Source organism: Saccostrea cucullata, unplaced genomic scaffold, assembly GCF_032062105.1.
Source record: "Saccostrea cucullata isolate Sc308-1 unplaced genomic scaffold, CSIRO_AGI_Scuc_v1 ctg6004, whole genome shotgun sequence".
NCBI lineage: Eukaryota > Metazoa > Mollusca > Bivalvia > Ostreida > Ostreidae > Saccostrea > Saccostrea cuccullata.
The window spans coordinates 1-13,420 of record NW_026929421.1 but is presented as its reverse complement, the minus strand read 5'-3'; the positions used below and the strand labels follow the sequence as shown (position 1 = coordinate 13,420).

At 31.4% G+C, this 13,420-nt stretch overlaps 1 protein-coding gene across 1 annotated transcript; it reads left to right on the top strand.

The window, feature by feature from the left end:
* Nucleotides 1–576: 576 nt before the first annotated feature.
* LOC134280803 (uncharacterized) lies at nt 577–9,723 on the top strand (the record flags this gene model as incomplete). Its single annotated transcript, XM_062763257.1, has 7 exons — nt 577–680; nt 1,461–2,083; nt 3,199–3,372; nt 4,817–5,137; nt 5,431–5,580; nt 6,089–6,469; nt 9,574–9,723. Coding segments are annotated over exons 2-7 (1,690 nt in total), but the record flags the coding sequence as incomplete, so codon positions are not given.
* Between the last annotated feature and the right edge of the window lie 3,697 nt (nt 9,724–13,420).

Genomic DNA, 13,420 nt, shown 5'->3' with positions numbered 1-13,420 from the left:
GTATGGTCACCCTGCACATACATACACGTGCGTGTAGGTGCGCTGCATTCTGATTGGCTGAAACTTTAAACAGCTATAACTCTCTTGGTTTTCAGCCAAACAGGGTGGGATTTAGAACATTTAGATGTAATGGACTTCTACAGGAAGGTATGGTCACCATGCTCATGTATGCACGTGCGTGCACGTGAAATGGGTAAAATCAAAAATACACTTGAATGAGCGTTTTTTTTAAAATACTTTTGGATTTAGTACTTTAATATTTAGCATATTAAAATATATAGATTGTGTAGAGAATATGATATGGTCATTACGCACATGCATTAACATGCGCAAGTGTGCAATGATAAAATTTGAATGAACATGGTACACTTCTGGGTAAACGTTGTTAAAGTCTCAAATGCATAAAGTTATTTAATTACGCTTACAGGGAATATTACTATGAAAGGGAGTTGGGGAGCGTTTGGGGAACATCTGTAACGGTCCCCGTTACAATTAGCACTAGTTTGAAAATGTATTTTTTTTTCAATTCTCAGTATTAATTCTTTTTAGACATGCGCACATCGATTTTTCATAACAAATTGAACTTCCTGCACATTATCTGATTATAGTGCCATAGTATTTTTTGATATAAATGAAATGTTCCATTTGGGGGGAAATGGTTTAGTGAACACTTGATCTTAGTAAGTATAGAATTTCTGTTTTATAGTAAATTGTTTAACATACAGCCTTAAAACATATGTATACCGAAAACGATCGAATATACCCACCATTTTGTACGGGGACTATTTGTATACGACAACTGTTGTTACGTGAGTTATTGTCTTTTTCAATACGCATTGAAAAAGTAGATATCGTTTTTTTATTTAATTCTTTTTTCTCCTAAAGAGTATTCAGTAGATAAATTAATTGATAAGTTCAGATTTTCCACCACCCATCACTGTATTATGTATGGGTGACTAGCCCATTTAAGGGGGTCTGATTTCAATCTTCGCAATGTTATTTATAGTGCGTCGTGTCAAAATATCACCTTTAAAAATTACGACATAGACGATCATTTCATATTGCCCTTACATTATCCCTCATATTTCTTACAAACAATACCTGTATTTAGCTCATATGTTCATTCAGAATGACCAAGAACGTCCCATTACATTCACTTAAGGAACATTTATTATGTAGTCATTGCAACCCAACCATACGAAAACGGTAGACACTTTCTTTTTGTCAAGAGAACAAAGTACTTAAAATTGCATTGGAGATGTAGCTGATTGATTTGAGATATATTTTTGCCCAAATTCTGAAAAGAATACATCATAAATAAGATTTAATAAATCGATTTTTGGTGTGGCTGTGGGCCCTACCCCGACCCAACACCCACGCACCCTCTCACATACAGTATGATGATTTTTATTTTTTATATCTTGTAAAGAGTTCCATTTTACAATCATTGTTTTATTCAGGTTTATTTGAGAAACACTTAGTCGCGAAGAATATGGAAATCCTGAGGTAGGTGTCAACAATAAATCTAAAGAACAATTCTTTAAGGCATGAGAAATGGAATAAGAAGTTATGAGTACCGAGGAATCTGACGGGGGATCAGTTAACTTTGAAATCCTACGAACATGTCTAAAGACACCATGTACCAAATTGTTACAAAATATTTTGAAATTAAAATTCAAACGATATGAGGAACTCAAGGAGGGAGTTCCTTTGGACACCCTGTCTGATAGGTCAAAATATGTTCTGGAAAGACAGAATAGAGTGAGCAAACTAAATCTTCCAGTCCTGTGTGATATATTCCGTTCTGGAGCATTTGAATCCTTAATTGGCTTACCAGTTTTAGGTTGGTTTTCGATCGAGGAAATTCCAGAGGAACACATAGGAATAGCAGATGAAATCCAAAGAATATGGAGGATATGGCAAAAACATATCAAAGATAATGAGGATGAGACATTATCTGACAACGACAGCAACATAGCTATGAAAACACTGATGGAAATTGGGTTCAGGATGAGTAAGCGACGTGAACTTAAAGAATTTGGTGTGGATTTCTTTAGGGAAGTCGGCTTGGCATGCAATGAAGGTAATTTTCATTATTTGAACTGTATTTGATACATGTTTGTTATGGAATCCGTGATTTAGGATGTTATATAGCAGAAAGTTCCTTTAAGAAGCAGTTTGATTGTTTGCATTTTTCCACGCCCTTTCGATAATTTTTCACTCATATTGAAACACCAGCAATTATTTGCAAGTGTGTTGCAAATTTATACCTATACTACATAGGTACCAATGTTCATGGAGCAGTGATGGGTCCTATATCGTGCCAGCAACTTCTGCAAGAAATAATGAAATCTTTTCTAATAAATCGTATATTATATACAGTATCCGAAAAAGACTTTATTCTACAAATCCATAAAATTGCTAACTAAAGTATGATTTCAATACATGTATTTGTATTGTAAATTATAATTTATAAGAAATACTATCAGCATCAAAAGTCTTGTTTTATGGCATAATTAGTGAAAGTGGCTGAAAATGAAATTAAGGAAACTCAAGTTTTTAATCTAGTAATCCACAGGTGTTTGACGTATTTAATCTTTCTTTTCATGAGTAAAAATTTCCCAATACTGTAATAATAACAACAGTATGTTTATTTTTGAAAAGAAAGGTTTCATACGTCAAGCATCTGTGTTTAAATCGTGCATCACACTGCCTAATAATTGAATAAGAAACTGGTTTTCTTGTTTTAATTAATTTTACATTGGCCTGGAGAGTACATTATGAAGACAACTGCTAGCAAGAATTATCATACCAAACAAGTTTTCTTAATGCTACTATATCACAACACAATAATCTTTGAAGGTAGGGCATACCGGTAAGCCCCAAACCGTACATTCTGTGAGAAGAAAGAAGTTATCTCAGCTTCAAAGCCCCATAGCTCCCTCCCCCTCTCCCTCTCTCAGATTGTACCCCCTGTTGGCTTACATGCATCCTGTGCTGATTGAAAATCAGTATAACAGTATAAAACGAACGAATACCTTATAATAGATATGCATACTACTATATGATCATTGTTCTGTTTGTCCACCCATCTTCTCTCTATAAAAGTTGAAATAATTTTCACATTTATAAATGTGTGAAGAAACAGTTTTTTTTAATGAAAAAGACTTCGTGTACACTTTTGTTTACTTTAAAAAGAACCAAACTTTGATGCAGTACAACTGGGAAAGAAGAACTCTATTGAGATGAATATTGATTCTTCATTCAATGGCTGTGTCAATGTAATACAAGGAGGTCACACTAATAAAATCATTATTTATGAAATGCATGACAATCGGCGTGGTGAAATACAATATACATCAACAGGAAGAGGTAAGTATACATTTTGTAAATTGTAACATACACGGACTATTCAATATCAATAATGTCCTGAGCTCTGTGACATACAACATAGATATTATATGACATTGTGAGAAGCTGGAAAACAAGCGCTAATTGAGACACTGCTTGAAAAATGAATGGTAAAGAATCAGTAAATTAAAGTGAAATTAAATGCTTCATTACAACTGCTGTAAAACTCGTTGAGAATCCTTAAAATATTCCCTGAACCATGTGAAATTTATAGCAACTAATGTGCGTTTTAACCTAAAGAATTTTTAACAACCTATGTACGTTTTGCTAAAATTCTACAAATTGTCACAGGTGATATTTGTTTGACTTTAAGACGCATAACAAAATTGATAGGTATGATTTTGGGGTAGTTTACACTGTTTTAAAGAAACATTTGACAATAAAAAATCTTAATACTCAATGGTCACTTTCAATGGTCACCCGATAGTCACCATATGGTCATACGACAGCGTGTAAGAACATCTAAACAATTATCAGAAAAATTAAAAATTGGACTGAGCTATCCACGTTTGTCTGAAATTCAAGGAATTAATGAAAATTGAATCCATTGTTTTAAACCCCCAAAACAAATTTACAATAAGATTTACTTGAGAAAAAAAAACCCGCCAAGGTCTAAGTAAGAGCAAAGAATTGCAAATGCACAAAACCGTTTTATAAGGCCATTTTCTTAAAAATCAGTGGTCTTGTTCAAATTCTTATTCGGGAGGCAGTCTAATTACTAAAGAGGCCTAGAAAGGAAATTTTTGCAAAAAATCGAAAGGTTTATGAGAGGATGGAAACAAAATCAGGGATCCACTATATTAAATTTCTTCCTGACAGCGTCCAAACCCAGACGCCATGAAGAGTCAAGGAGTGTTGGGGATAAACAGATGTTATTGTTTTGTCACTCCAACAATATTCGCCAGGTCTTCCAATCCTTGACTTGTTTCATTTTCCAAACTTGTAAAAAAAAAAACGCCTTTCAGAAAAAAGAATCAAGTCCAGGAAATCATAGGATCCTCCATATTCCAGTATAAGAGGGTCATACTCAAACATGTGTTCTAAAAACTATTAGAAATTGAATAAAAATGTTACGGACATGTGTTTTTAATTCAAAGAGAATATTTAAGTAAATTCATTAAGAACTAATCTTTGAAAAATGTTTTTATTTATTTCTTTCCAAGCACTGTGGACACTATTTATTGAACAGCCCTCGTATATAACATTGTATTGATCCGCTGCAAAATGTATGAACAATTGTTTCTTACATGCATATTTTATTTTTATCAAGGGTAATATTACAAATATGAAAGACATCAAAATTGATAAAAGTTCATTCAATTTAAATTTACCATAATATTCTTATTTCAAATATTTGATGAAAACAGTTTTACCTAAACGAATTATTTTATTTATTGTACCTCAGTCCAAGTTTCGGCTGTTCTACACTCAGACGATCCAGCTTTCCAAGCTGTAACAGAAAGAGCAAGCGAATTGAATATAGAAGAAATTAATGAAAGACCTGCCTTAAGAGACAACGACACTTCTATTCAAGAAATTCGACAGGGAAGTCTCGTCATAACATTTACGTTTAGAAACGATCAGTCTTTGGAAGAAAATATTCAAAGGGTGTTTCAGTGTGTATTCGAGGACATAAAAATCAACGAAATTTTAGAAGAGCAGAAAGTCGACACACTGGAAGTTTTTGGATATATATATGATCCTAAAGAGTACTTTCTTGATTATGGTAAATAGAATTTAAAAATGTTGGAAAAGTGAAATATTAACAGAATAAATTTTGGTAAGATATTCCAACTGTTTCTACACTGATGTAAAGAAAAAAAAAATAAATTGAGCAAATTAAATAATTTGATTAATATTAGGATACTTTACAATACAAATAAATATCTGACGAATTTGATATTAATCAAAAAGTAATATTTCTAGCATAAATATGTAGGCAATATAATGATGAAACCACAGTATAGTTTTTCAAGAGTTTGGAAGATATATCATCAAACCTTTTCTCTCTTCGTATAGCCACCAATGTATCCACAACAAGATCTGAAGTAGGAAAGTTTCACTTGTATACACATCTGACATGGACGTTTTCTGAATGTACTTGCGATATCGATATTGTTTTGTCAGAATTGTTCCATAACCTGTTGTCTTGTGATCTCACAACTGAAGGTATACGTATCTGAGTAAAATGGTTAAAGCCATATAGGGCGTAACTGATCCAAAAAATATATTTTTGAAAAATACAAAATTAAGTAAAGAAATATAGTTAATACATTTAAATTAAAGCTTTTCATACAATTTTGAACATGGAGAACACCTCGTTTTATCTAATAATACGATTTGATCTTCTCTGTAATGTGTTATTTAAATCTTTTGTATTTTCTTCCGAGTCGGAGAAAATTCCGAGAATCCAAATTAAATTGTGATACTAGTATCTTTATAACGCAATTGACTTAGAGTTTGTAATTTACGGAAAAGTTCTATCTTCATATAAAGTAATGATACAAATTATAAGTTCTTATAATTTTAGTCTAATAATTTTCATTGAACATACGCCATATATGGCTTTAATGCTTAATTTTCTTTAGTTTTATCTGTCATATGAAAGATTGTTTAAAGTATATAAGTTTTCAGAAGTACTCTGATATTAAGTAAATATGAAATTGTTTTGTTGCAGTGAATGAAGACATTTGGATCATTTTGAAAGGGAGTATAATTAATCCAACAGATATGGCCCTCAAACCGTTCGAGTCCTTGCTTCCCAAAAATATGGATGACAAGATGAGAAAAATAAATCTAGAATTTGAAAAATCAGGGCAATGTGAAATTCAAAGTATTCAACAGGAAAAAAGCACAACGCATGTAGTACTGAGGACAAAATCTTGTATCAGTTATTCTGGTTTATTATTAGAAGATGGTATTCTTCTTTCTTTTTTGAGAATATTTTTGTGGTCGGACGAGTCTGAACTCCTTATATCAAAAGTGCAACTAATGAGAATTGGTCTGATTCTTCATACAAAGCTAGCACAAAACAAAGAATTACAACAAACTGATCATAGTAAGTATATACCTATACAAAAATCTAAATTAAAATCAAGCAAAGTTGACATATTTATATTGCAGATGAATACCATTAGACAGTGCCAATAATGTAGGTACATATTATTCGTCTTTTATTTAGGGGAGGGAACAACGTTAACATTTATAAATTTGTAGTAGTTGGGCATTCAGCCACTACTGATGTAAAAGGTTCGTACTTCGCGTTGTGTGTGTTTTTAGCTCACCTCGACAAAGTCGAGGTGAGCTAATGCTATACTCCCGGCGTTGGCGTCCCAGGTTAAAGTTTTAGGAGCAAGTCCATTCCCAAGTAACAATAAGCCCTACCTGAACCAAACTTGCATGGATGATGCATCTAGGGATGGACCCTACCAGACTTGCTTCGGATGCTGGATCTGATCTACATTTGCATTCCCAAGTCAACTATAAGCCTTTACCTTAACCAAACTTGCATTGATGATGTATCTAGGGATGGACACTACCAGACTAGCTTTGAATGCTGGATCTGACATACATTTTCATTCCCAAGTAACTATAAGCTCTAGCTTTACCAAACGTGCATGGATGATGCATCTAGGGATGGATACTTCCAGACTTGTTTCAGATGCTGGATCTGACCTTCATTTTCATTCCCAAGTAACTATAAGTCCTACCTGAACCAGACTTGCATGGATAATGCATCTAAGGATGGACACTATCAGACTTGCTTCGGATGCTGGATCTGACCTATATTTTCTATACAAGAGACCAGGTTAAAGTTTTGGGAACAGATCAATCCGAATGAACTTGAAGTCCTTAATATCTGCAGTATTAACAAAGTTATGAATATTTGTTTACACTACACGTTTTTCACGTCACGCGTAGAAATGTGTGTATGCCATGTAAGGGGTTAAACACAACTTGCAAGAATATTGTTGTTGGGATGAATACTAAATATTAAGAAAATATGATGTGAGATTTGCATTAGTTAAACTGATAACATTTGTCGAGGTGAGCTTCGTAATCTTTGATTACCTATGTTTTTTAAAGATGTTCCTTTCAATAATGTTAAGTTTCAACCTTTATGAACTTTTTTGATTTTCTTTCCAGGTAAGTTTGAGCCGACTGTAGTGAGGCTTGTAATTAAATAATAGATAGATGATAACGTTTTAAATCTTTAATAAAGTTTAACAATTGTATATGAGAATTTCAAACAACAAATTAATAATCCCGGGGAATGAATGTGGTTTTCTAGAAAAAATAACCATGATAACTAAGTGAAAAAAAAGAACTAAGTTAGAAAAATAAAGAATTAATAATCAAAATTTAGTAAGGGAAATAGTGTGAGGCAACTCCTGATATTTACCTTAATGCAAGGTTTGGCTCAGTAGAAGCCCAGAGCTCCGCTGTGCTCGGGTTTAAATACTGTTCTTAACAATAGAATGAGTGTAAAAGTTAGCCGTAATGTGATTTGACAATAAATTTAGAGGTAACCAATGAAAAGTCTCGAAATACGTTTGGAAATAAAAGATAACTCTCTTCCGGTTTCATGAATAAACAAATCGAATAAAGTAAGTTAGATAAATAATGTACTGGAAATAATTCATAAATGACCGATACAACCACAATTTTTTATAATGGTAGTAAAAGCCTGTATGCATGTTTATGAAGCTAAAAATCATCCAAGATGCAATTAGTTTCATATTGAAAATTCTTCAGAGTTTTCATCTGGTGAAGTATCCTAAAACATTAAAATTGCCGTATAAGACTAGATAGATACTCAGCAATCTTGATTGACCAATATTGCAAACCAATATGCATTCGTTCACCAAATTTTTAAATATCTGAATGAATATAGCTGAAAGCGCTAACAGTAAAGATTTTATTTAATTTGGACTGCAGCATTCTGTTTTTATTTATTTAAGTATATATGAGTATTTTCAAATTTATAAAAGAATTTCTAATGTACATGTACCACAATTCATTGCAAGTTAAACTTGATGAAGTTGTAATTAAAAAAACTTATTTAATATACAGTTCTTCTTGGACAAACCCATGAACCCATGGTATTTTAGGGGGTTGGGGGATGAATATTGTAATATTACATTGTATCAATATTTTTAAATCCCACGAACAATTTTCGTGCTATTCTCATGATTCATTAATATTTTAGGTTTTATACTGTGGAATATACTTTTAATATTCCAGGATACCTATTTTCAAAATTTATGTATGACCATTTCACACTCACTCATGACGTCTTTAAAAAGTCAAGAAAAATATATACTAAAAATTTGTTTATTGAAAATATACCAGAATGTAATATTCTTAACACAAGGCTCTAAAACCATCAATTGGAAACAGAATTTCGTACCAATATAACTTTTAACATTCTTTGATAGTGAAAAAAGTTCTTTATATATTTGAATTTAATTAAATAATAATAATAAAAAAAAAACAAAACTTTTTAAGCAAACCCTTTAAAGGGACATAGACACAATTTCAGCTGATTTTTTAAAACCAATTTTAATGTTTAGAATTCCTAATTAAGACAATTTAGATTATTATCAAGAATTTGAACACCATCTGTAGATTTACAAAGAAGATACAGAACATAAAAATCTTCATAATATAAACAAGGTTTGTGCCTTGTTTTTGTTTACAGATAAAAAAATATCACATTTATAACAAAACAAAATCCAGTAAATCACTAGAAACCGTTTAATGGTCCTTAGAATTACTGTTAAATTATTTATTGGAAAATCTGCTTTGAATGAATATATTTTATTTTTATTTAATCTATGTAAAGAAATAATGACAATCATGACATGGACCTTGTTCATATAACAATGGTTTTTTAAGCTCTAAATCTGTCTTGTATCTCAACAACTGAAATTTAATCTTTTGATGATTATTAAAAATATTTAGTATTTGCAAACATAAAAAAACAATTTGAATATTTTCAGCTGTGACTTTGTTCATGTCCCTTTAAATGAAAACGAGGATTTCCATAAAAAAGGCTTCAGTCTGCTATCAGATAATGGTCTTGAAGCCAGACGTACGTGATACAATACTTTGAATAAATAAAACAATAACATTGTTATTCTTTTTTTTTTACTTTCTTAGCCTTGATCATTAAGTTTTGTCCAGAATCAAACATAACGAAGGCTATCAACAAAGGTGCTCTTCCAGAAATACTTACAAGCGTTTTACAAGTCAGCGGAATTGAAGTTCCAGACAGAATGAAAATTAAAGTAGATATAAACGACCAAAAAAGTAAGACAATAGACACTTTTTCTACTACCCCTTATCCGCCATCTTATAGGGCAAAGTAGTGAATTAACCTCTTTGGGCAACCAATTTTAAACATACATGCAAGAAATATACGGAGGAAAGTATTAACAGTCTTAAAAATTCATATTAATAGAGGCTTGAACAAACATTTATTCATAAGATGAATAGTGTTATCTTTACCTCAGTATCCAGTATCCCAAATTGAACTTGGTTGAATAATGAAGGGATCTGGGAATGTTGCCCTACAAGATGGCGGCTAAGGAGAATAACTCCTAGGCAAAATATATTATAAGAAAAGGATCTATGCATACTATGAATTATATGTAGATAACAAATAGTATTAAAGCTCAAAAGTCCATAAAAATACAATTAGGTGCAGAGCAAACTCGGACCTCCAAAACATCAGAGGTGGGATCAGGTGCCACGTAGAGTCGGCGTATATATAACATTCATACAATGCTCTTTCTTTACTCTTTTATTAACAGTGAAGAAGGAAAAACTTCAAGAGTAATATGTATCAATATGTTCGAAAAGTGGTGTGAATCAGATGTGGATACTCAAAATTTCAAGGATTTTTTGGAATATTTGAACTCATAACATTTTATCAAAATCAACAGCTTTTTAAAAAACTTAACGAATTTTCAACTTAATACTCGATGATATGAACATTTAATTTTACAAGTAAGGTTAGGTAAAAGTCATTTTTCCCTGATATTGAGCATAAAGAAATACTGCTGCCAATAATGTGATGCTTAGTTTCATTTCAAAAGATTAAATGTTTTTGCACAAAAAATGCTACATAGTTTATCAGATGATATTATCGAATTAAAATAGATACTAGTAATTTTAACTTAAACAGATATTGGCTTATCATTACTTCCTCTATTAACAAATAATAGGGGGAATTATTTATTTTTTAAACTGTTTTATATTCGTTTTTATTAATTTCAAAGTGAGTATATGATCATTAAAAACACAAAAGGTACAAAAACGAAATGTTTTGACTATTTATTAAGTTAGAAAGAGAGAGAGAGAGAACACTTTTTTCCTGAATTTTCGTTCGAAATGGTCAAAAAACTAAAAATGTTTTTTGTTTTGAAAATCATATTTATTTGGTTAATTTTAAACATTATTCCATTTATGTTTTCAAATTTATTTGATTATTTTTTATTCTAATTTCCAGTTGTTTAAAATTTTAATCTTAATTCAGCGTTTAATTATAGTTATTTCGAGAAACAGAAAAGGGAATGATATTTTCTTTCTTTGTCATTCAGGAAAAAATTAGTCTTTGCTTGAATTTAAACTCAGTTAACCATTAACGTACCACTTATGAGGAGGTATAAAAATGATATTTTTATTATTCCTTACATTTTAATTTTAAAGTTCTTTTTAATGTATCATTCAGTCAGATCAGAAACCAGACAAGAATAACTCTTTAATAAAGAATACTAGTACACGGTCTTTTCATGTGAATGAAATATTGTCTACGACGTTTAGAAACGATGACTTTTTATCGATTAATAACTATTTTTATTCATATGTTGATTCGATATATGACCTTGAACTCGAGATAGAAGTAGCTGTAGAATCGTTAGCTACAGAACTGTAGCTCTCAAAAAAAAATATAATGACAAACCGGAGAGGTACAGTGCCACCCACTGTAAAAATTATATATTTATTGCGCACAATAAAGTGTGCTCTTTCTCGATTTATTTTCCCTGAAATTGAGATCATCGAAAATTTCGGCTATATGCATACTGCCATTTTGGTTTGCCAGATAATTCGGTCCAACGCCTTTCGTGCAGATGTCAACTACGAGAGTACATATAGGAGTAAGGAATTTTTCATTTATTTATTTATTTATTTTTTTTGCGATTGAGATAAGAATTTGGAAGAATTAATCCAGAACTAAGCGCAATATTTTGTGGACAATAAATAAACAGTTTTTACAATGACACTCTAGCTCTCCGGTCTGTCTATATTTTGTTCGGAGAACTACAGTTCTGCAACTATAGAATCGTTTGCCTTTTATGTGAATATATATCACTAGAGAAAGACATAAAGCTTAGAATCATGTTAAATATCAATTTCCGTCATTAGATAGCAAAATACCAATTACCACCTGCTTGTTGGGTTTAGTTCACACGATCATTCAAAAGGACTGAGACACAAGGCGAGTGTTTCCCCAACCCAGGCAACCTCATCTCACCTCTAATGTTTTACGTTGCTTCGTTTGCTCTGTCATAATTTGCTTTGTTTCAATTGCCTCTTGACTGAGCATGATATCTTCATAAAATATAATTTTTTTGAATCGTCTCTGTCAGTGTGATGTGTGTTAATTATTGAATGTTTATATCGACTTGTTTTTTACAATAACATACTTTCATATGACATGTATATTATATCATATAAATTTATTATATGATTGAATAATTTCCTTCTCTCTGATTGGTTGAGATCCAACTATGTTAGAAAAATACTACGTTGTATTGATCTGCAAGTGACGTTCCAGGTCAATACAAGGATTTATTTCCTCTACATTGATCTAAAAATAGATAGGGAAATTCCGAATTGATACAAATTGTTTTTGAAAGCTATTTAAACGACTATGACTTTTTTATGTGAACAAAACATTAGCGAATATAGATATATTTGGGTGATGATTGTAAGAAGGGATGCAGGGACACCCCTCCAACACTTTTACTAAACATTAATTTTTACTTTAGTTTATGGCAGTCAATTTTCCCTGATAATACTCTTTCCTTTGAGAATCTCTCCTATTAAAAAAGTAAAAAAAAAAGACTGACATTATATTTTTTTCATAGCAACTAAACTTGATAAAAAATCTTCATATTGAAACGACTTGTAAGGCTTATTAACGTTTTAATTCTGCTTCTCTTTTGTATTTGGCTAGGACTTAATTAAATGGAAACAAGTAATGAGCTTTATCATTTTATCAGTGAATCATATAATAAAACTATTATTGCTGTTTTTTCGGTCAATACAATGATTTAACCATCTTCGAAGTACAATATTCACCGAGCTTATATATATATATATATAAGCATTGAATTAACAATTTTGGCTGTCAAATTGTATACCGCGCGTGTGTTATAGGACCGAAGACAGCTAAAAATATTAATTCAATGCTTATATTTACATTCTCTCATTTTCCTTCTTCATAATTGCTTATTTCGTTAATCTTTAATGTGAATTTAGCGCCCTTCAAAACTGACGTGGTAAGTAGACGTAAGAGCTGCTTGTGACGTCAGATGACGTTGCAAAGTTAAATAACGCAAACAAACATTGCAAGGAAAAAAAGTGACAAATTAATTTTAAACACACATTTGTAGTATTTATACGTTAATTTAACATGGTTATATTTTTAAATTAAATTGAGTCAAAACATTGTACATTTTGTTGTTCCTAAATTATAGAAAATGCATGTAGCCGCGACTGTGTATTCTAACGCGCGGTGACAAGGTTTCGCGTGTGTTATAGAAATTTGAATGTCATGGATTCTAATGAATTTCATAAGGAAAAATATACGGAATGTATATATATATATATATACGTATATGTTCACTTTGAACTTTGTTTGTTTGTTTGTCTTTTAATCTCTGCACAGGTCGAAATGATGATGAAAGTAAGCACGCGAAAAAAAATATAAAAGCATTTG